This window comes from Eublepharis macularius, chromosome 5 (genome assembly GCF_028583425.1).
Source record: "Eublepharis macularius isolate TG4126 chromosome 5, MPM_Emac_v1.0, whole genome shotgun sequence".
In the NCBI taxonomy this organism is placed as follows: domain Eukaryota; kingdom Metazoa; phylum Chordata; class Lepidosauria; order Squamata; family Eublepharidae; genus Eublepharis; species Eublepharis macularius.
In genome coordinates, this window is record NC_072794.1 from 106,728,787 (window position 1) to 106,754,318 (window position 25,532).

The 25,532-nt window shown below is 40.8% G+C and overlaps 1 protein-coding gene across 1 annotated transcript; it reads right to left on the minus strand.

Moving 5' to 3' along the window:
• Positions 1–1,271: 1,271 nt before the first annotated feature.
• Positions 1,272–23,165, minus strand: MLN (motilin). The gene is made up of 6 exons (XM_054981686.1): positions 23,115–23,165; positions 12,980–13,083; positions 10,313–10,430; positions 7,792–7,893; positions 3,649–3,757; positions 1,272–1,393 (listed from the first exon to the last, which is right to left on the minus strand). Exons 3-6 carry the CDS (start codon positions 10,427–10,429, stop codon positions 1,386–1,388), a joined length of 336 nt encoding a protein of 111 aa, XP_054837661.1. The 5' UTR covers position 10,430; positions 12,980–13,083; positions 23,115–23,165; the 3' UTR covers positions 1,272–1,385.
• Positions 23,166–25,532: the final 2,367 nt, after the last annotated feature.

A 25,532-nucleotide genomic window follows, 5' to 3' on the forward strand; every position in this document is an offset into this window, starting at 1 on the left:
TGTGGAAGGGGAAAAGATGGAGAAAGTGCACAGAAAACTCCCACATGTGGAAGTTGTGTTGCCAATCTACAAGTGTTTGCATTCATAGTAGCAATGACAGTAACACAGAGCATCCTTGCAGCCACAGTCTTTAGAATGATGCTTGAGTCATCTTTGCAGTACTTATTCCATCAATACATTCCTCATCTCCACCCATTTCTATACTGTGAAACAGCTTTGCATGCCACAGTTATGCCAAGCCATATCTTATGATGGTGATCATTACTGATGCAGTAATATTGGCCCATGTGGCACGATTGGCATAATGTCCTCATTCAGTGTGTAGTGCCACACAAAAGCATAGTATTTACTTACAATTTATATATTGCACACTGAAATTCTTCAGAGTGTTTCATACACGGTAACTCAATAAATAGCTTGGAAAGTTTATGATGCCTGTACTACTGATGCAGAAAAGAAGCTGACAGAATATGGGCTTGCCTGAAAGCATTGGGGATTTGGTGGCTGGGGTAAGATTTGAACCACAGATACCTTGGCTCGTATCACTATGTTGCAACAGCTCTTTAATGATGCAATAGCAGACACAGGTCTCATACATTCATTTAATGATGCTGATACTCATAGAGTTCTTGGGCTCCATTGTCTGAAGGGGAGTGGACTTCCCCCCCTTAGATTCTCTTTTCTTCTTTCTTAACTTCCTTCTGCTCTAGTGATTACTCTGTGGAAAAGTCTCAGTGCTACTTAGAGATTCAAGATGGGATTAGATTAGACCATACCGGAGGTCTGTGTCAATGAGCATGAATGGTCAGGCATGTTTACAGGCAGAACATTATGGATTTATCCACTTTAATCAATGGGCTCAGAATACCAGCAATGCATTAAGGGAGTCTGGAAAAATATGCAATCTGTTTTCATAATTGTCTATGATCAAATCACACATTAGGGCCCTTTCTATTGGATACATGCCAGTGTCTGCAGATGTTGGCAGTTATACATATGCACACACATCTGAACATACTTTACTTAGAGGTAGGTTTCTATCCAACGTTGCTGGTATTACAACTTTATGAATCACCATAATAAACATAATATTTCATTAGGCCCTGAGAATGGAAAAAAGGGCAGTGCCTAAAATATTTTCTGTTTGCAAATAATTCTGTGGATGGAAAGTTAATGTACCCTACAGCTGCCCAATGAGTTACGGTGACATCTTTCTGTCTTTTTAAATCCTTTAAAATGAACTTTGAACAAACACATCATATATTCCAGTTTCATGCTTTATTAACTCACAGAAACATTTTTTTTCTGATGTGCCTTATAGACAGAGGTTCCATTAAGTGAATCTTCAGGCAGTATCTCACTTTTTTCTTCTGATTCCAAAAACATCAATTAACTATAAAGAGAAGAAACAATAAAAACGTACGCTTGTGAATCAGTGTTATACAATCTTAAAATTTTGATCTTATAGCCTTCCACATAGAAATTCCCCCTCATATGGTTTAAATAATAAAAAAGGTTTTGATTAGCATGGCAATTCTGTGAAAGATCTGGTATCAAATAACATATCTGTATTATTACACTGCACTAAATCCAATCTAATTTATGCTTTCAGATGGATGCTGTAATCCTGCACAGTTTACCCATGTGTAAAATGGACTATAATACTATTTCATTATACCTTTGCCAGTTCTAATTATGATATACCAAGTGAGAGATTTTAATTACATTTTCAAAAGAGCCTGGCACATATCTTTGAATATTTGTCTCTTGCAATAAATACAGAGGTAATCTGAATATTTTGACCCAGAGCCAAAAGGTTTTATTAGTTCAGTGCTGTCCTGGGACTAGTTTGTTGATTGCTCACACATGCTTTTACATTGCTTTGAAAACCAGCTCGTCAGTGAAGAAAGTGTGTTTGTGTGTGTGTGTGTGTGGGGGGGTATCTGTCATGCTCATGCCCAAGCTTGTGCACACACAGTCTATTTCAAGGGGGAAAAGATATTTTTGCTATGTTTGGGGCTGATTTGGCCACACTGAGACCTAGAAGCTTCTAGTTTGCAACCGGAATTATGTCACTGGGGCCTCTGGACTGCGCATGCAACATTTTGCTGCATGCTCCAATGGCCCGTGGCCGGCCTCTCCTCTCCCTGCTCCTGCTGGCCAGGCGAGCAAAGCTGAGGAGACCAAAGGTGGGGGTGGTGGATCCCCTGCTCCCACTGGGGGGCTGGCATCCCTAAGCCAGGCACATGCTCACAGAGTTGTTCTGAGGATAAATGGAAGGTAGAAGAATGATGTAAGGCAGTTTTAGTCCCCATTGGGACAAATGTAAGTAAGTAAGCAAATAAATAAATTTGAAGATCTGGGCTAATCATGTAAGCCTACAACAGCCTTTTAGGAAGTTTCCACTTGTTCCCCTTCCTGCTGCAGACCCACCTCATGTTGTTCCTCAGTGACCCTATTCCTCAGGAGCAGAGTTGCCAACCTCCAGGTGTTGTCTGAGGTTCTCCTGGAATGACAACGGATCTGTGGAGTATAACTTTGCCCTCCCCAGGCTCTAGGATTCCCTGGTGCCTGCTGGTGGCAAGCAAACACCTAGCAGTTTGCTCTGGTGCCTGCCGATCGCTGGTGGGAGGTGCCAAGCCACCTGGCGATGGCCCACAACCAGCAGGCAACCCAGGCAAGCTTGTGGTGGGTGTGCTCCAAGTGGGGCGCAATGATGTTACCTCCTGAAGTGACTTCATTGAGCCGACTGCAGAAGTGCTCCTGCACATTGTGGGGACCAATTTTGGCCCCCAAAGGCTGATTCTAAAAAAATTGGCCTCATGTGAAGCGTGGGAGCACTCTCTGGGTCTGCACGATTATGTCACTTCTGGAAGTAATATTATCTTGCCGGGGCTGGGACCAGGTGCACTCTTCCAGTGAGCACAAGGGCTCTTCTCCACCTCCAATCAGGAGCCTATGGGGACCTGGCAACCCTACCAGCCTTTGCCCTCCAATGTCCAGGAATTTCTCAGCTCAGAGTTAGCAATCCTACCCATTTAGTGGGTATTCAGTGGGCTACAATGCAAATGGTGTGTGTGTGGGGGGGGGGGGGAGCAGGAAATTTCTGTTCCACTAATAGGCCATTTAATCTCTATCTAACCCAATTTGATTTTTCCTTCTAGAGATATGTGGAGACAGTGTGCTCTGCTCTTCTCACAGTTCTGTAAATGTGTTTGTTAGCGTCATCGTGTTCTGTCCTGCCAATCTGAGTTTCTCCTCTTTTGATAACCCTGTCAATTTCCACTTCTCCCTTTAGATAAAAAGGAAAGAAGGAAAAGAATCAATCAAAATTCAGTGCAGATCAAAAAATGGGAAGAGAAATACCCAGCAACTTGACTATCCTACCTACAGCAAAATTATCTTCTCTGCAGTAGGGTAGCCCCTGCCCCTTTAAATGGGAAAATTAAGTATAGTGTAATTATTGCTGAGATTTGGTGAGAAATATGGCAAGGGTGTGCTTAGCGTTGCCTTTGATTTATACTATTGTTAAGAAGTTTTTGAAACTGAGCAAAACATGACACAAAAGCCATTCCTGGAATCTCAACACCAACTTTCAAGAAGGCATCCAAGGAAAGGGGGAGGCAGAATTCGAGGCTCCCATAGTACCATTCTGAGGGTCTGGAAACATCTCTGTTAGGAGTTCCTCCAGGGCATCTTGATATTTTTCCAGCTGTCTGGAGTTCAGATGTATTCCAATTTCTACAGGAGCAATCAGCTGTGAAGGAAAGCAGGGTTAACAAGCGAGAAAACCAACATCTTAACCACAGTCCACATCATGTACATTGGAGGGGGATTTGTTAACACTGGATCATTTGTTATTGGTAAAAGGGGTTTCCTGATCCAGTATTTTACCATTTACAGTTATAAGACTTCCAGAGCAGGGTTAAATTGCTTATTGGAAGTGTGCTTACAAAAGTCAATGGGAGTCATTTCTGTTCTTATGAGTCTTGACAATTTATCCGCTTTTAGAAAGCTCAAGGCTGCAATCTAGTACATCATGATACACATCCATACAGCGATTGAAATCAGTTGAACTATGTATAGAAATGTGATCAGTTCAAATGTCATGAATTAAGATATGATGAGCTTTTGTCCAAGTATCTACTTCCCATGACTGCACAGGAAATTCTAAAAATAGGACTGCAAAATGCAAACAGAAAGTGCTCAGTATTTAATCATTACTCAGTATCTTGACTTGAATGTTTGGCTAGATGGACTAGAAACAGGATGATGGTGGTGTGATTTTGTGATGGAGCAGTTCTTGAGTTACTGGCCAATGCTAATGTATACAATTACATAGGTAACCAGAATAAAAAAGAGTCCAGCAGCACCTTTAAGACTAACCAATTTTATTGTAGCATAAGCTTTCGAGAATCACGTTTTTGTCGTCAGATGCATGGAGGGCAGAAGGAAACAGGTCAAATATAGAGGAGGAGAGGAGAGGGGAGGGGAGGGGGGGAGGAAGAGAGGGGGGATGCAAACAACTCCTTTGATATGGAGATGCAGACAGCTCCTTTTGGTGTGGGGATCAGTTTGCTTGTGTAAAGGTTCAAAGGAGTTTGCCGTGTTAGTCTGTAGTAGCAAAATCAAAAAGAGTTTAGCAGCACCCCTAGACTATCCAATTCCACTGCAGCACAAGCCTTCGATAACCACAGCCCTCCCCGCCAGATGCATCTGACAAAGAGGACTGTGGTTATCTTTTTTTAAGAAAATTTTTGTTAGGTGAGAATATTAATATACAACTTTCAAATAGCATCTCATTATCCTTTCCCCCACCCTTTCCCTCCCCCCCTTTTCCAAGACTTCCAACAGCTTTCCAATCCTATAGCCTAATCTATTCCCAATCTGTCCCCTTTTTCTGTAACTCCTTATCTCATGTTTACTTACTCTTTTATTCAACTAAGCCCTATCTATTAACTTCAAAAATATTGTTATAAGCTTAAAATCTATTATCTATTACTTTAAATTAGCTCCACATATATTTAAATTTAAACTAACAGTCGGATAAAATATCTACTTTAGTAATTCTAACAATATCTATTAACTCTAAGTCCACTTACATTTGGGCTAACAATTAGCTAATACTTCACTTCATATGGTAAAGACTCTATCTCTTCTAATAACAAATCCATTCTAATAATTTTCAAATTGCCATACTTCCCCCTTTACATCCCACTTCTTTTCTAAATATGTTTTCAATCTTCCTCAGTCCGTAAAAAATTCCGCTGGATTCTGATCTCTCAGCTTCCTTGTCATTTTATCCATTTCCGCCATGTACAGCAATTTATGCATCCAATCTTCAATAGTTGGTATTTCTTGCACCTTCCATTTTTGCGCATATAAAAGTCTTGCTGCCGTTGTCATATAAAATAGTAATGTTCGGTATTGAGTAGGAACATCTTCCATGCTTAAGTTCAATAGCAATAGTTCTGGGTTTTTCTTTATTTGAATCTGCAATATCTCATTTATTACTTCTATAATATCTCCCCAGAACTGTCTGGCTATTTCACATGTCCAAAAGAGGACTGTGGTTATCGAAGGCTTGTGCTGCAGTGGAATTGGATAGTCTAGGGGTGCTGCTGAACTCTTTTTGATTTTGCTACTACAGACTAACACGGCAAACTCCTTTGAATCTTTACACAAGCAAACTGATCCCCACACCAAAAGGAGCTGTCTGCATCTCCATATCAAAGGAGTTGTTTACATCCCCCCTCTCCTCCTCCCCCCTTCCCTCCCCTCTCCTCCTCTATATTTGACCAGTTTCCTTCTGCCCTCCATGCATCTGAGGAAGAGAACGTGATTCTCGAAAGCTTATGCTACAATAAATTTGGTTAGTCTTAAAGGTGCTACTGGACTTTTTTTATTTTGCTACTACAGACTAACACGGCTAACTCCTCTGGATCTATGACCATAGGTAACTAGAGGAGTTCATGTTCTGTAGCTTCCTGATAGTGAATAAGGGACTTTCATATGTCAGAACAACTTTTCCGGCAATAAGAACAATGAAGAGAGAAGGTGGATATAGTGCACATGAATTGGTCTTAAACTCTGAAACATCTCTATTACATTTTCAGCTTTGTCACCAATGTCCTGTGAATTAGTCTCAGTGATAGTAATGGAAGTTTCCTGCTACAGTAGTGAACTTAAAATATATTAGTTTATGAGACATACTAAAATATGAAACAAGTGAAAGATGTATATGTTGTAGATCTGAAGCAAATAGCAAGTGGGGCCGGGGGGGGGAGGGAATAGAAGATTTTCTATAAGATGTGACCTGTTTTCAACAGTAGGTATACAGAATGGCTGTCAGAATCCTTGGAACTTCATGATTCTTAGGTCAGCCAGTTCAATAAGACTGGTTGACTACAGTCCCACTAGTGTGCTGTATAATAGGATTTCAGCTGTGCACAACATGTCGGAGGAAAACTCCCATTGACATGGGCACTCCATTGCAATAAATATGGCACAGGAACTTACAAACAGTTCCAATCTACATTCTCCCTCCCATTTAGTAGAGTTTTAAGTTAACAAATAGGATATCTTTCTTTCTAATCAACATTAGAGTCTGACAAATGACCTGAATTTGAATTTCATATGCATATTCTCAGGGACATGAATTTGAATGAGAGGAAATGAATAGCCATATTTGATTAGTGATTGTTATAAGAAGAATTTCATTCAGCTCTAGGAAATATCAATGTAGGTGATGTGATAGTTAATCGTAATCAAATATTGATACATCTTTTTGAAAAGCCTTTAAAGTCTTGCAGGACAACTGGTGGCTAGACTACAAAATGTAATAAGGAGCAGTTACATTGATAAAAGAAATATGAGTTCTAACATGTGAAAGTACAGAATCAGCCCAAACAGAATTAAAATAAGAATAGCCATTTCATCAGCAACATAGGTGTAAGTCGCCGTCTTATGCCTGTTTCCTGTTAACACAACTGACAACAACAACAACATTCAATTTATATACCACCCTTCAGGACAACTTAATGCCCACTCAGAATGGTTTACAAGTATGTTATTATCAGGGGTCATTTCATAGAAAAAGAACTGCAGGAACTCATTAGCATATCTCATTAGCATTTGCCACACCCCCTGACATCACTGGAAATGTGTCAGAAGGCAACACCCACCCCTCAGGCCCCTTTCCCCCCAAATCTCCTGGTATTTCCTGAAAATAAAGCAGAATGAACTCAAAGCAGCTTACCCTCCTCTGGAGAGCCAGCCCCAGCAGCCCTACTTGCACGCACGCACGCACTCACTCACAAGTCACGAATGAAAATAAAGCAGCAGAATGAACTGAAGCAGCTTACCCTCCTTTGGAGATCCCGGCCCAGCAGCCCAGCTTGCACTCATTCTCTCACTCTCTCTCTCTCTCTCTCTCACGAATGAAAATAAAGCAGCAGAATGAATTGAAGCAGCTTAGTCTCCTTTGGAGGGGAGGCAGAGGAAAGGAAAAGGAATCATGGGCGGGGCCAAAACCCACGTGACCACTTTTCAGCTCTACCAGGATGTCATTCCGGCGCGTTGCCCCTCCAAATGAGCCCTGGTTATTATTATCCTCACAACAATCACCCTGTGAGGTGGGTGGGGCTGAGAGAGCTCCTAGAAGCTGTGACTGACTCAAGGTCACCCAGATGGTTTCAAGTGGAAGAGGGGGGAATCAAACCTGGTTCTCCAGATTAGAGTCCTGCACTCTTAACCACTACACCAAACTGGCTCTCTTGATAAGCAATTTACCTTGATGACTTGCCCATCTTCTGAAAACTTTGCAAAACCTTTTGTGTCTGATCGCTTCTGCATGGTCAGAGATTCCTTTTGACCTTGGTTCCTCTCTCGTGCCTAAAGTCAAACAATAAGTGACAATCAAGAACGCCACCATTAGGTTGGTTGTGAATAGGAGTATCAGAACAGTTACGTTGACATTTCAAATGTAGATGTAGTTAGTGACAGATTCCCTTCAACAAAATCTTGTTAAAAGCTCCCTTGACAGCCAGCAACTATTCATGTCAATTTCTCTAGGAGTTGCTCCTAAAATCATAATCTTAGATTTATTTCATTTTCCAGATTAGCACGAATTTATGTTACCGGAAATAGATTTCTTTGAGTTTGGACTTTAAATGTTCCTTCGTTAAGTATTCCTTTGTTCTGTATCTTCTGATCCTTTAATCCGCTGGTTTCTTCTAATACATAGTATTTATTGTTCGAAGAAGTAGCTATTCATTGGAGTTTTCTTTTGACCATATCCTTCATTCTCCTACATTCTGAATTTGTTTGATATCTTTAGGAACTGCATGATAGTGTTCACTTCTTATCGTTGAGTTTCAGCAATGGGATGTCATCCCAGTATGATGTACCCTTTATATAAAATATCTAGACTATCTAGCAACATGGATCTCAATGTAGATATACATCTGAGATCTCACCAAAAAAATGCAAGAAGAGACATTCTTGGTTGCCAGTACACACACTTTTTATTAGTGGAGTGTCCTGGAAATTTGGATGCAATGACATCATAAACCTGTTAATTTAGATTTTGGGCATATGGGACATAAAACTAATTTGTTATGCATATTTGGATAATAGGTGGGAACTAAAGAAGAGAAGATAGAACTAGTTGCAATCTGAAACTACCCACTAGGGTTTACTCCTTTCAAAATAAAAAAAAATCTGGGTCTTGAGATTTTACTTATGCTATCTATTACATAAATTATACAGATTCCAAATTTTGTCATCTTGTCTTTCTTGTGGTTAGAAGACACCTATCTATGAATGATTGAAGACCTTTTTTTTTTTTTTTACAATCCTAAGAACATTTTCTTGGGAGTAAGTCCTGTTGTAAGGTCTGTAAGTACAGACCTGCTTAGGATTTCTCTCTCAGAATCTGACTTGCCCACTTTTACAGCAATGTGTGTATATTCTCTTATTTCATTCGTGTTTGGTTGGTGTACTGCTTGTGCCTTTGGGAAGGTTGTGACTAGACATGGGCACAAATGGAACACCCCCCCCCCCGGAACAAGCTGTTCGTTGTTCATTGCCATGCATGAACAACGAATAACGAATAGTAACGAACATGACCCTGTTCACAAACATGTTCATTGTTCGTGGGCCCTTAAAGATCCCTTTAAACTATCAGCTGGCAGGTGGCAGGGGGAATTTCCCCCTGCTGCCTGCCAGCTGATAGTTTAAAGGGCCCTTTCCTGCCACGTGCAAGGGGCAGGGCCCTTTAAACACCCCATAAACTGACCTTCCCAATGTCCAATACACACCAAATTTGTAGGGGACATACAGTCCTCACTGTCCTCTGAAGACACCCCAAGTTTCAGAGAGATTGGACCCTGGGAAAGGCATGATCCATGTGTCCTTCCCTTTGTTGTCATTTTCTCTTCACAGTGGCAAAAATAGGACTCTCTGCTGGAAGTACTTTGAAGGGTTAAAGCCAGAAGGAAAGCCAGAAGGAGTTCAGGCAGAGTTCAGTCCCTGCCATTGCCAGGAAAATTGACTGAAAGGCCCCAGACTGTCTGGCTTGATGAACGGCTGACAAAGGCAAGGAATGAATCTTGCAATGACCACTTGTTTGTTTAGAATGGAGCCTCACGAATGGCTTGTTTGGGAACAGATGAACGGGCTGTTCATGTTTTTTTTCCGTTCATAATGCTGTTCGTGCCCATGTCTAGTTGTGACTACTCTCTTGGATACTGAGCTAAACATCTCTCAGAGACCTAACCAAGTAAAAACCCCATTAAAATGGAGAGGTGTTATACTTCTTCAGGACAGTTCAGAAGCCAGAACCCAAACTCAGATTAAGTCTAAACTGTATTTAAAGTGGTCTGGCTAGTCCAACCCCAGCAGCTAATGGTTCTGCATCAACAATGTAATTGCATCTGAGCAGAAAGATGGAAACATGGGCTTGGGTCCCAAGTCTTTATTCCAGTAGTGTAGCAGCAGTTCTACTGACAGAATGGCATTTCTGTTTGGGGAGGAGGGGAGGGTAATATTTGCTAATTGCCCTCTTCTGAAGTAGATCCCACCATAGCGCCCGTATTGTTCTGGAGGATCCATTGATCTACAGAAATATAATTTCAGAGGGCACAGAAGACTGAAGTGGCAGATGAAGGGGGTTGCCTTCCTCTGGTGTGACTCTCCTTGTGCTTCTTAGGACCTAAACTTACAGCTTCAAGAGGAGATACTGCTGTGGAATGGTGACTTCTCTCCATCCCTTCTAATCCTGAAGTTGTACCATGTTTTTCAAGAGTCTAACCTGCATCCTTTCAAATTCTCCTGGGTTGAAGAAGGAGATGAAACCTTCACTCTGTTTAGCCAGCATGGCTACCATGTACAGAAGAAGAAATGTTGCCATCACCTTTCTGGGAACCATCCTAGAGTATGAAATAAAAACAAAAACAAAACATGAATAGAGAACTCACATGACACTGCCTATGGACGTGTCACATACCGACTATTCAATCCAGGCTTGTATGATTTTTTCCACCATGATAATCACCATCAGTATTTGAGCCTAGTAGCAGCCTGTGGAAAATTTAGTAGTAAGTGGTCATCATGGCACCTCAACCAGCATTGGTCGTAGTAGGTGGTCATGGCACCTCAAACAAAAAGCAAAGAGTTTTCTGATAACCCTGAGCTACACCACAGTGGCTTTAATGAATCACTATACTGTAAGTGTTTTGTCAATGGGATACACTTTAGTCTCCTGATTTCTCATAGTTCAAATACATTCAAGATAAGTCCTCACTGATTTCCTACCTGTTTATACTTCTGCTACAGTGGGGGATGACTACAGAGTAAGATGTATTTTGGGTTCATGTGTTATTTTTGTTGAAGACTAGCTCTAATGGTGTAACTAAAAGCATTCTCAGGTAGATAGGGAGATTAGACAAAGCAATATTTCAGCCATGCTGTGTCATTTACCAGATTATGACTCAAACAATATTTCTAGATGGAGTAGAACCACACACTAGGTTGCAACATTTAGCTGAATAATCAATTAGACGAATCAATTCAAATTGTATTCCAATTAATCAGGCAATAGTTTTTTTAAAGTATTAATTATTATTAATTTAAATATTTGCAAATCAATGGGTGGCAGGTATCCTATAAGAGGCATTCTTCCTTCTCTGAAACACAGGAAGGAATGTCTCTTCTGAGGTGGGATATGATGGAACACATACAAGAACCATTTTTTTAAAAAAAGGAATATTTTTCCTCCAGAATTATCACAAACAAATGTAAATTGTTTCCTCAGAAACCTAACTTTTTCATAACTATCTGGTATTTATTAAGGTCCCATTTTAACTGTATTTTATTTTTATTATTTTAATAACTGTATTTTATGCTTGTAAGATAGATTTCTATTTTTACTGTTCTTAACTTTGTATTGTGATGGCCTTTGGCCATATACAATTAAACTACTACTACTACTAATTCCATGCTTACTTACATATTTATTTATTTATGTATAGTTCACCTTTCTCACTGAGAGCCGGACCACATGTTACTAAATACACGCGAATGACACGCAAACCAACTTACACGGGTCTCCCCTGTACACTTGCCAGTCTTTCAGCACCATAATCAAACTCGTGTCTGCCTTTGCACGGGTTCTCTTGGCATTCCTCCAAGACGGGCGAATGGTATCCCATCATGCATCCGTTCCATTTCCTCATAAATTGAATCAGTGTTAGGAATTGTTCCTCAAGTGTTCAACAGGGGGAGTAATGATAAATTTTATGTTTGTCATTATGTTTGCTTATCAATTGCTTTGTAGTCGGTTGTAATTTGTACTCAACATATGTGGTGTAACTCAATACTTCTTTACAAGTCATCCTGAAGGCTGACAAATGCATCACGTATAAAACAGTGGTTATTGATAATGCCTCAGTCATGTCCACCCAATAATCATGTGTTTTGCAATGCCTTGGTGATCACTAGTGACCCTGTGCCCATCTTTCATGGTTCCGGTAAGCCCTGAGCCATGCCGTTACAGCAGCCAGTCTCTCCTTTGGTGTTGCTTGGGGTGGGGATATAAGCAGCGGTCAAATGGTGGGGAAAAAACCCAGGGTGATTACCTACTGTGATGAGAGAGTACTTCGGGTAGAACTGGGCAATGGCAGGCAAAAAAATGAGTTGTGTGACTGACATCTGAAATAAATTCTTGACGTTCCCTCACGTAGACATGAGCACCATCTATCTGTGATATTGAGAGCACGGATGACTGTGCCCAGGGCGGGAAGCGGAAGAAAATGGAGATGGAAACTCTACATTGCCGACTTGATGATCAAGACCGCGTACACTCGCCACTGAAAACAGATGATCTGAACGCGTGGCCGGACAAGGACACGTACTCATCTAGGCATGGGAACTTGGGGTGAGGCACAAATATAGACACTCGCTCGGTCTTGTGTATTTAGTAATGTGTGATCCGGCTCTGAGACTAAAGACCGATTACACAGTGAAAGTCACATTTAATAAACAATATTACAGAAATTTGAAAATAAGCAGAAATCCAATACAGAGCTGAAACAACGGTGAAACAAAACATAAGCAATGTAGCCTGACATATTAAACAATGTGGAAACTAGCCAGTAGGAGCATACCTGCAGCAACAAACAGTACAGAGTAGTTAAGTCTACAGTTCCTATCCCATTCCAACACATCTCTCTGAACTATTTACTTACAGCACTGTCTTATTACCTGTGTAAAAAAGTCCTCCTGAATAATTCAGTTTTTCATAGTGTATACGGATTTAATCATTTAATTAAACATACAGTTGATTGTCTAAGATTTTTTAAATTGAGTAACATACAATGAGCAAAATTTTGCATTTGAAAACAGTGGGACTTATGTCTTAATTAATGGGTTAGTAATATAATAAATACAATTCATTGGATTGTGCCCAGTGTTCTCTTACTCAAAAAGCAGAGGCTTCACGTGTAGGTGCTCTTCACACGAGCCTCTCCCTTGACCCTGATGTTGGAATCTTTTAAGTCTGAGTATCCACAGGTATGCCTTGGACTGATGTACAGGAAAAGAAGAGGAGATGGTTCTAATTAATATGCATTTTGTTCACTACAAAAGCAGTAGAAAAAACATGGAAAGAGAGGCAAATTTAAAATGCATTCAGTTACAGTACTTCCTAGAAAAGGCAGTTGTAGTACCCAGATAAAGTTTCACTTGTGGGTAGTTTGCCATCTGAGAGTGTTCTCAAGAGAGAAGGGATAATACCAGGTGTGTGTGTGTGCAAAGCTGGTGAGGGTTAAGAAAGAACAAGTGGTTGGAAGGAATAAGAAGGGGAGAGTGGTAGGGCATAATGACATGGAGGAGAGGGAAATCAGGGGGGAGAGCGTTGCCTGGCTGGTGTCAGCAAGGGGCATGAAGCTAAGGGAGAGGTGGAGCACCAGGGTAGAGGCTTGCAGGCAGTGGACTTGGTAGAGGCCACTGAGGTTGGTGTGGGCACACAGAGAGAGAATGCAGAGAGAGAGAGAGAGAGAGAGAGAGAGAGAGAGAGAGAGAGAGAGAGAGAGAGAGAATGGTGGCATGGAGGACAGAAATCAAGGAGGGCAGTAATTGGTTACAACTTGCCTGTTCCTGAAGAGTGAGAGTTGTCATGGTGGTGGTGGTGGAGGACAGCTTAGAGATGGAACATAGAGCCTAAACTGAACTCAAAAGGCAATTCTAAAGCTAATATTTTATCCCCTAAATGTGCACCCGTTTCAGAGTGATGGAAAATTGATTACCATGTTGGGGATTGTAATGGGGGCTTTGCTAATTTCAACAGGAAATCGTCCTATCTTTGGAAAGAGGGCTCTTTGATTGCTCTGTCTGATGGCTGGGAGTTATTTTGGAGATCTGTAAAGTGTGCTAGAATGTTTGCTGATATTTCACAAGCACTGGTCATCTTGGAATTCCAGATTTCTAGGTGATCTTATGGAGTTACAAGATAAGTCTGTAGGCTGGATAATACAGCTTCTGATGTGATTCTGTCTTACCATGAGATAGCATTTTATTCAATTTTATTTTCTCAAATAAAGCTCTTTGGTTTGGTCAAAATGGTTTGGCATTTTATGGCCCTGGGCTTATAGGGTTGGATGGGGGAACAATTAAAAACTAGCCTCTGATATAACTCTTTTGTGCCACTGAAGTCAGCGTTCTGATATCCAGGTGAATAGACACAAGCTTTCTCACCTCAGCTTGAGAAGCAGATGCTGCCTACAGTTCTAAATGTCAGAAATAGTATACACCTTCAGTTATGGAAAAATATATGGCTGGATTCCCTCTCAATTCTCTTCATTCCCTTCCACCCTCCAACTGCTCCAGATAAATAACTGTTCTGGCTCCTTGCAGTCTGGGATATGATTGGCCACTGAAAGAAGAGAATTAGATTTTGCAGGAGAAACTATATTTTTTTTAGGAATTAAAATATGGCATTTGATATGCAGCTTACTTCTTTAAACTCTTGCTTCATTATCTTAATTCTAGCAAGCAAGATCTTAAATTATAACAGTGCAGTTTAGTCTATACATAACAGTGTATGAATGCTTTAGCTGACTACCTGAATTACTCATAAATACTTATTCATAGCCACTGCATCATATTTTGAGCACCAGTTATATAGCACCTCTTATATAGCACCACAAATGCTTTGGTTGAGCTGAAAATTTATCTGTAACCCTCTGATACCCAACTGGATCCTTTTTTGTGACCTTCAGAAATCAGGCTTCTCTGAGTGGAAAACTCTTTCCACTAAAACCCTGGTTTACTAATTCTCTGCCCTTAGGTATAGAATGTGGAAGAGACTGCAGGCAGCTCTGCGGTACAGCATGTGCCCTCTATACAGAAGGACTCAGGTTCCATTTCTGGTACCTCCAGTTAAGCGTTTTCAGGTAGCATGTGCTAAGAGAACTCTTCCTCTGTCTGAGAAGGAAGGGGTAATGCCTCAGGGAAGGGGCTGTGGTTCAGTGGAAGGGCATTTGCTTTGCTGAGATTAAATCTCCAGCATCTCCATTTATAACAACAACAAGAACATTCGATTTATATACCACCCTTCAGGACAACTTAATGCTCACTCAGAGCGGTTTACAAAGTATGCCATTATTATCCCCACAACAACAATCACCCTGTGAGGTGGGTGGGGCTGAGAGAGCTCCAGAGAACCGTGACTAGCCCAAGGTCACCCAGCTGGCTCCAAGTGGAAGAGTGGGGAATCAAATCCGGCTCTCCAGATTACAGTCCCATGCTCTTAACCACTACACCAAACACTATCACTGACCTGGATAGCTCAGGAGAGTCTGATCTCATCAGAACTCAGAAGCTAAGCAGGATTGGTCTTGGTTAGTAATTGAATGGGAGCCCTCCAAAGAAGACCAGGGTTGCAGAGGCAGACAATGGCAAACCACCCCTGTTAGTCTCTTGTCATGAAAACACCACCAGGATCGCCATAAGTCAATTATGACTTGAGTGTACTAAAAAAACCCTCAAGAACCTGCTTATCACACTACCAGGTGTGTTACATTAGCAATATACAATTATGGCTTGAGGGCAGCATTTCATTTCAGTAGGAGATGTACAAGATCTCTGCCAAAAACTCTGGGAAGCCAGTGCTACTCAGATTAGACAATAGTGACTTGGATAGTCCAATGGTCTGGCTCAGTAGACACACCTTCTGGTGTTCATGTGTACATGTAGAGAGTTGTTGCCATTCAGAGTGGACAAATGCCAGAAATATGATCTGACTCAGTATGGCAGTTTCATATCTATCTATCCGTTTCCCTCCCTCCCTCCCCATGCTAACTACTCTGCAGAGAACCCCCTGTACCCACTACAGACTCCCAGAAATTGGAGCCAGGAGCACTTTCATTACAGGCCAGGTGCCAGCTACTCTGATTGATTGCAATGTCCATAAACTGAACTTGTTGCTGTTGAACACCCAATACTTTTTTACCGAGGATAACTGCAAATATCTACTAACCTTCCTGTTGAGGAACTCCTGATAGCTTCTGAGGAATTCCTGGTTTGAAACTATCACCAGCTTCTCAAAGCAAAAGCTCACACAAATGTCTTGAGCTGAAAGGAGGACTGAGAGGACTTGGCTGTTTTCTGCTTTCTTTACCAGACTACCCCCTTCATTTGAAATAAAGGTCTTGGCAGATTGTTTTTCTAATTTCTATCTAAAGGCACCACTGGTTTGTTATTGAGAAATAACTTACAGCACTTATAGCTAAGTCTTGAAGAGTTTTCAACTGCTGCTTGGAGGGGCTAGTGTCAAAGCTCTCCTGAAATTTTATAGCTATATTTCAGAAATCTGGCTAACTAGTAAGTGTATATTAATCATCAGCCATTGCATCATATTTTGCTGTAATTTTATAGTACTTTTTATGTTCTAATCAATGATACAAGAGTCAATGATACAAGATGCTTTGTAAGAATTGAGAACCTATGGGAATGTGTATGAAGGTTTTTTTGTGTTTCCAACTCCTTCCTCAGATGTGAGAGAACTGTTGATTTTGGCAGCAAAGCAGATTGCTTTATAGTATGATAATTCCTCCTTTTTCTTTTCTTCCATAAACTTCACAGAGGGGGTAAAAAAGAATCAGGCAGCTGTGCCACAGTCCCTAATCCTATAAGAAACCTAATAAGCTCATCTTGTCAATTCCCATTGGTGTGCTGAGCATCTTAATAAACCTTGATAGGTTGTACAGAGCTAAGAAGATGCTTTGTCACTCCCACTCTATGGGAGACTGACTTTAAGGGTCTGTAAACCAGTTTTCAACTTGACTGGACAGCAATAGTAAATCACAAGGCAGATTTATGTAAACATTCAACAGCCCTTTTAATTATTAAATGCTCTTTCTTGAACAAATTTAATGAAGTGTGGCCCAAATACTTAGGAGCTTTGTTCATTTTTATCCTGAGACTTAATTAATTTTTTTAAAAAATGCTTCCAGCATTATTCAAGTGTTGCTCATGGGTCAGATTTAGCTCTGAACATAGCCTTTATGTACCAATAAGCTTGTGCAGAATCTGAAACCAATATTGGGTGGCACCTAAAATTAATTATTCTGGAGCATTTATTACCTAAAATGTATTAGCGTGTGGGTGATGAAGAAAAAACTGAGCATGCTGTCAATTCTGGAACTTCCAGCATGGAGCTTTGATAGTATTTTTACATTGAGGCTCTTTCTGGGTGCAGTAATTCAGTGTATCCAAGACCTGAAAGTCCAATTCTAACCAGGCATTTGGTTCCGCCACCCAACAGTTGTGGCGTATCTCTGATGTAAGCCTTTTCTGAGTGGACAAAAGAGTAAAGAAAAGCTTCCAAGATAAGCCACCTTTAGTATCTGCTGTTCTCCATTTGCACCATATTTTGTTTAGGCACTGCCACTTACTGCTGCTTCTTATGAACTGATATTGTCACATGTGAAAGATTCTGCTGGATCAGATGACCTCATATAGGCTAGGACAAGTTCATGGAAATGTAAAGGTTCTATAGAAAGATCTCTGTCCCACCCACTCTGGCAGTCTGGAATTACTTAATATCTAACCTGGCTTTCCTATTCAGGAAAGAGAGCAAAACTTGGGGAAGTTGCTGTTACAGCTCTGGCAGCCAATCAAGTGGGAAGAGATACGATGAATGTATCCTTGGGCATCTGACAAAGAGAACTGTGGTTCTTGAAAGCTTATGCTACAGTAAAGTTGGTTAGTCTTAAAGGTGCTACTATTTTACTATTTTACCTCCTTGGGCATTAGAACTGATAAAATTGAGTGTATATGGTATTCCCCCATGACTGAATAGTTTCATGGCACTAAGTGGAAGTGGGCGCGGGGGTGGGGGAAGCTCAAGAAGAAGTCTCAACAAATGTAGGGCCTACAGTCATATGCATAGATCCAACCATGCAGATCTCCAACAAAATGGCACATCTGTTTGTGGAAGGGGGGCAGTTCCTGCTGATGTGCCCCCCCATTACTGCAGATGCCCACTTCCCTCCACCATGTTCCTTAAGGTCTGTTAACCTGCAGGAAAATTTTCATAAGGCTTTTGGGTTTGCAGCAAGAGGTGGAAGTGCAAAAGTCCCATGGTAGATGCTTGGATACATACCACTATTTGACTACTCCCTACCCTTCCCCGTCACCAGCCATCCTTCCCTGAATAATTCTGCTGTTTGGTAAATGTTCCTGTCAGTTACATACCTGTTATGTTATTCTCTCCTCACTATTCTTTTGCTTTGGTGAACTCTTAGCCAGATCCAAATGTTTCTGAATGTTACCCACTGTTGTTAATTTTTCAGTTCTGATTAATTATGGCAATAGTATCTAAGAGTGGGATGGTTTCAGTTCATTTCCTGATTAATGTCTGGCTGCTCATGCCTAAAAATGACCATCTCCACCTGCCTTTCCCCAGAAGATTCCCATTGTGCATTTGGAAAGGAACACATATGTTTAGAACTGGAAAAAGCAGCTTAGGTGGGAATGTAATGGAACTGGAAAAAGCAGGTTAGGTGGGGAATAGACATGGGCTGTTCATTGTTTGTTGCCATCCATGAACAACGAACAACGAACAGTAACGGACATGACCCTGTTCACAAACATGTTCGTTGTCCATTGTTCGTGGCCCTTTAAAGATCCCTTTAAACTATCAGCTGGCTGGTGGCAGAGGGGAACCATGGTAAGCAGGGAAAGTGAAAGGTGCCGTAAGAGAAATATCTTGTAGTACTACACCCTACCAGTCTAAACAACAATATCAGCCCATTAGGGAACAATAAAAACCTGAGCTCAAGGGATTTATTTTATTTTATGGTCAGTTAATGTCCTGTCCTCCCTCCTTTGATCATCTCACCTCAGCTTTTATTTTGCCTAATTCTTCCGAAAAAAACAACGACCTTCTTCCAAATGAACTGATTCTTTACAAACTTTGTTTCTTTCCAACCCCTTCCCTAATTTCCTACATGCCAGCTTTCTAGATAGATAAAGAAGGAGAGACAACCTCAGTGTTGTTTTAGATTATAATAAGGAATAAGAGTTATGTTTTAGATTATTATCAGGCCAGCAACTGATCAGAGATCCTCCCAATACATTCAATCACCATGTAATCTGAAAGGGTAAATGTGTGGGTTTTTAGTTTTTCATAAACACAGACCAGTACCATTAAAAAACAGGTATTGGTGTAGTTTGTTCAGAGGCAGTATGAGTGGGCAAAATCCATGTGTTGTGTCTTTCAGACCACATGACAACAGCACATATTAGGAAGGCTGCAGGTAGTGCATGCTCCTGTTACATGCTGTTGGCAGGCTTCTGGTATGCGTGCCCATAACATCTGGAGAGCCCTTATCAAACTGTATTTTAGTGCCTTGACTTGCAATTTTTCTACATTCTTTTAATGTTTCTCTTCTGTTGATTTTCCATGGAAATCTTTGAGGCTTTATGCAGAAAGTATTGGGGTTAGTTTTTTAAAGGTGCTGCTAAAAAGAATGACAGCAGATGACTATTGGGATGCACTGGTTCCTTCTGAAAGACTTAGGAGTGCATTGATTTTCCAAAGGACTGCTGAAAAGCATTAAAAGAAAAGGGATTGGTTTAGGGTAATCACTTGCTTTAATGTCAGCATTGTACTGGTCTAATTAAATGTTTAGTTTTCCTCATTCCTTATCATCAGAAACCTAACAGTCTGCAATACATTGACTAATAAACTTTTTCCTTACTTCCCCTTTCCTGCTATATCTCAGACTCTTATGCTTCTCCTTAGCATCTGAAATTGGGAAGCATGTTGCCTCAGAACCTGGAAGTTTCATTTGACACTTGTCTAATCCTTTATCGAAATCTCAATAGTGACTGTCACTTCATCTTGAGACAGCAAACTCCACAATTTAATTATGCATTGTGTGAGAATTTCATCTGCACTGAGGCCACTAACTCATGATTTGGGGTCCTCACCCATAACTCCTGTGATGACTCAGTAGGAGGGTTGCCAATCTCCAGGGTGGGGGTAGGGGGTGGGCTGGAAGTCTCCTTAAATTGCAGCATCTCAAGACTAGAGAGATCAGTTACCCCGGAGAAAATGGCAGCTTCAGAGGGTGAACTCTATAACAGCACATCCCAACCGAGTTCCCCGCTCCCCTGGCTCCACCCCCAAATCTCCCAGAATCTCCCAACCCAGAGTTGGCAACCTATCTAGCAGTAAGGGAAACATTTGGAAATAGTACTCTGGATTACATTGTACTTAAATATATAACTCATCTGTCATCTAAAGAGCACAATTCTTATGATTTACGAATAGCAAATATCTATTTTTAATGATGTTCCTCAGATTTCCATTGAACCTTGTAATCACCATTTCTAGTCCCAGTCAGCCCTATTCTATGCTTGTTTACTTGTAAGTAAATTCCTATATGTTCAGTTGACCCTATGCCTTGGTAAGTGTGCATAACCTTCCAGCCTATAATGCTTTAGTCAAATAATGGCTGGATCCTGCAGGGGAGGGAGGATATAAGACCATTAGATCCAGTGGCTGAAATTATTTAATTGCACCATTGAAAGGGTTAAACTGCCCTCCCACCACCATCACTTCTCCACTTCATATTACTGTTTGCTGAAACTACTTTTTCTGTGGAGAAAAACGTTATCAGGGATTTATTACACATGATTACACTTAATGTCTAGTTTGGTCCTAGGGTGTTCAAATAAGAAGAAACAGTGGGCTCTTGTACCTTTAAGAGTGCAATCTACCCATTCTTGTCATACAAAAACTGGTAAGGAACTTCTCTCTCCTAGAATGTGGTAAGGAACTTATCTCTCCTAGAATTTGGAGCAATTTTGAGGATCCTGATAATCTACCAGGGAACCAGTTTGGTGTAGTGGTTAAGAGCGACGGGACTCTGATCTGGAGAGCTGGGTTTGATTCCCCACTCCTCCACTTGAAGTCAGCTGGGTGACCTTGGGTCAGTTACAGCTCTTCCAGAGCTCTCTCAGCCCCACTGACCTCACAGGGTGATTGTTGCAGGGATAATAATAACATACTTTGTAAACCTCTCTGAATGGGCATTATATAAATCAGATTTTATTATTATTATTATTACTCCCATATCTATATAAGGGTAGGAGGTAGGGAAGCAGTTTGTTCCTTTCAGAGTGCCTTGGTAACTCATTTGCAACAGATTGTATAACATAAATTTTTATTTAGTTCTTATTATTAAATCACTTACCATCACCTCCCCCTTATATCATTAGTTGGAATGTTCTGAGCAACCTTAATTTGTTTCAACTTGTGGCTTTAAATGAGGCCATTTTAATAATTGCTGTGTTATATTTTTCCACAGAACTGGACACCTTGGTTCCATAATTTTGGCCATTTTTATTTGCTTTGTTTCCATTTAGATTGCAGATTGAGGTGCGCATTCTTTCCACAGATATGGTGCTGGTAGCATATCAGACACCTGAACATATCCAATCTTTGCCAGATTAAAATAAAATTTCCCTTTGAACAGAAATGAAGACAAAAGGTTGACATTTTCCATCAATTAAAAAAATCCCATTTCCTTAGCAGCTGTCATGTCTGCAAATTGTTGCTAGGGTCCACAATCGTAAAGTGAATTCACAAATTCTTCTTTCAAGCTAATTGCGCTATAAGACTCAAGGAAGTCTGGGGCCAGCTATGATTGAAAGAGTGTTGCCCATATTTGCATAACACAATCTGCCTCTCCTTAAAACACACACACACACCTATACGTTACTGTGGCATAACTGTCCTTTTGTACTGCTTCATAATTTCAGCATCACACTGCTGAGACCCCAGCCTACTTCCATCCTTCTCTTGCTGCTGCCTAGTCTTGCATTTGCTCTGCTGACAGGGAAAGACCCCTCCCCCATTTTTTTGATTGGCAGGACTATTGAATGCCCTTTCCTCATTTTACAAGCAGGGCCATCTTTCATGCGTTAAGGCTTCTGCTTGGTGCTTCCCTCAGTGAATAGAGCATTTGGTGTTTGTAAATCAGCTCCACCAGTAACATTTCCAAAAAGTATGATTCAGAATTTGACATCTTTAGGGCATGATTCACTCTTGCTACCCTCTTGCCATCCTCATTCTAGTATAAAATGAGTGGAACATTAATACTAAGGTACAGAAGGAAGTATAGGAAACATTTTCTCCCTTGTTTAAGCATTAGGTTTAATTTTTCTCCTCTAAGTCATTCTCAGTGCAAACTTAAGAAAACTTTCCTGACAGTAAGCCCGCTGAATAGACTATGATTCCAAATAGACCTATTTAGGATTGTTCTATTGTTTTAAAAAAATTGAAAACCTGGAATCATGTTTGTGTTAGGGGCAAACTACATGTTACCATAAACATATTTATGGTATTGCTGATTTGTATTCCTTCCTTGTCCTGTTTATGTTGATTAAACAAGATCAATGATGTGATATTATTGTGCTCAGCATTTCTCTGCATCACTTCTTCCGGCTGCTGATTGCAGGGGTTGGGGAAATGCTCACTAGGATGAAACGGCATCATATGTTTTCTAAAATTTCTAGGGGGACATAAGAGGTGATGCAGGTTTGCAGATATAATAAGTAATTTCGACCTTAGGTATGTAGGGACTATGTGAATTGTCCCTTTCTTATCAGTTTGTGACCAATCACAGCAGCATTTGGGTAAGAACAAAAGAGAGGTTGAAGGTAGATTTGGGACAAACTGTTTCCATGAAGTGTCTATTCCAATTTTAGATTACATTATTGTGGCAATGTCAACCACTCTGGGCTGACTCCTATAGTGTTCCAATCTGTGCAGAGTACCCTGGCCTCCTTCTTTGTGGCCATGGGCAGTAAGTGCCATCAAACCCCGTAGGCAAGTTAAGGCAAATAGGTACATCAGAGGGAGTGAACCCAGAAGCAGAACCCAGAGTCTTGTTCCAGTTCACTAGCCCTTTGTTGCTGAGAGAGCATTCTGTTCTTCCAAAACATAATGAAAATAAGAAATGTGCTGGTTTATTTAAGATACCTACGTTCTGTTTCCCCACTGAAGACCTCAGTTCCTAGAAATAAACATGTGGAATGCTTACCTAGTGAATATACTGCCTTCTTGTCTAGGTCAGAGCTCTGGAGACTCCTCTTGTCTGCTGTTCTTTTGTGCCTGTTCCTACTGCCCTTTATATAACTATCAACAGCATGTAATTACACTATGCACCTATGATATGACTCTTGGAGAAAAGGGTGACTGGATACATAGGAACATAGAAATGGCTTTATTACACACATGTCTCCTCCTTGCTCTGCTAGGATTGGTAAGAATTCTGAGTTTCCAAGGAGGTCCTGGAACTACTCTCTGAAGTTCTGAGCTGTGCCCTCTTCCTCTTCCCCAGTAATTCTTGTGTCGTTTGATCCCTTTATTTGTATAATTTTAAGCATCCACAACATCATTAGCAGTCAAAATATAGCCTTATTTATGCTAGTGGCAAAGAGTGGCCCCTTTACACATTATTGTTTAAGGAATATATCTTAAAAATGTGCAGTGTGAATTCAACAGACCAATACAATGAGTTGGTACGCTCATCAGGAAGCTGAATTTAGCTGCAGCTCTGTCCTGGCTGAGTTTGTCTTTACTGGCAAGCCTGGGTTTGTGTTGTGTAATGGGACAGGCTTGCATGAGATGTGGATAATGCTCTATATTCTAGATAGCTGGGTTGAGGGTGAAGGGCCCAGTATTGGGCTTTGTGTGAGTTCCTGTGTATCTCATAGAATTTCTAGATTTTAATATGTATAATTAGGCTTTACCAACAGATAGCACATCCATGTTTATGTTTATCAACATGTATGCCTTCAATTGTGGAAAATTACAGCTTTAAAGTATTTCCCCATCATTTAGCCATATTTTTCAGCATTACAGAAAATTAAAGTGTCACACTGTAATTATGCAGACACTGAGATTCTGAAAGTTAAATCTTTACTGCTATCATAAATGATAAAAACTCAAATTACTTGCATCATAGAATAGAAAGTGCCAAATAAACACCACAACACATCATTCTGTGGTGTATTTTCTGTTTTATGATTTATTACTTGCCTAGACAGACATTTTACTTATTATTGGTGTACTGTCTTTTCAAAGTTTTGTGCATGTATCAATTACTTATACAAGGGTAATAAAATAGGAATCCAGTGGCACCTTAAAGACTAACAAAATTTGTTCACAAAAGCTTATGCTGGAATCAGAGACAGACTAGCCATTTAACTTAGAGAAATTTGCCCTATAGGGCCACTGGTGGTAAGGAGCAAGCAGAGCCTAGCCAGCAACTCTGCCTAAGCCTCAGGGTCACATGGCCCAGACTTCTTATCAGCCATGATGGCAGTTTGTGTCAGTTCACCAGCTGTCTCCTCTTGCGCTGCTTCCAGTAGGGGGAGGATGCGGTTGGTGAGCTAATGCCCATTGTCAGCCCCACTGGACTTAGTGGCCCTGCAGTGCTGGCCTGTAGCACTGCAAGAGCTGCTCAGCCTGACTTGCACCAGGGCTGTCGTCACTTCCCAGTACACTCTTGGCTGGAATAAACTGTATTGGTCTTTATGGTGCCACAGGACTGATGATGTATTTTGCTGCTACAGACTAACACAACCAACTATCTGGAATGATAAAATAATAGTTTTTCCAAGAATATACTTCGTAGTCTCATTAATCCATTGTCCCATGGAGTATGCTACAAAGTCCAAATCTGAAAACTGTCCTCAGTCTTCTTCCTATCATAATTTTAAGTGGGTGTATAGCCTTGAGGTTTGCAGATAAATGCTTCAAAAAGGATGGCAGCACTTATTCAGAGTGTGTGAGTAATTCTCTTGGTACTTCTGTCTAGGGATGCTCAAACACTCACCAGTTTGGCTTATATCCTGTTTGTCAGTCACAAATAGGGAGCTGTTTTTTTAACCTCTGTTCATAAAATCCTACCATTAGGTGTTCATTTAAGTAATTTTTAGTGACATTGATGGCTGTTGTTCTGTTTGGCTCAGCAACATTTTCACACATGCAGTGTCTTCCAAAAGCCAGATGCAAACCTGTAAGGCAGGTATTTGAGTGTTCACTGTTCAATGCTGAACTGGACAAACCAGGCAATCAACCTATATCTGATTGAGTTCTGTTCACAAGTTACAGTAGATGCACATACAATCTGTGTACAGTGTACACTTGATGGTTCTTTATGTGTGCATTGAGTAATTCTCATGTTACAGTTAACACATGTACAGCTGAATGTGTAATAAAACCCCCACATTTATCCTGGTTCTGGTGCCTTGGGTCTTTCTGTACCCACGTACAGGTAGGATGTAAGTGGATTCACTGTAACATGTGGACAGGGCTTCTGAAACATGGTAAGTTTGCCTCAGTGTGTGTAAAGTACCATCATGTTGCACCCAACTTATGGCAGCTCTGCTGGGGTTTTCAAGGCAAGAGCCTAACAGAGGTGGTTTGCCATTGCTGCCTATCAACCACATTT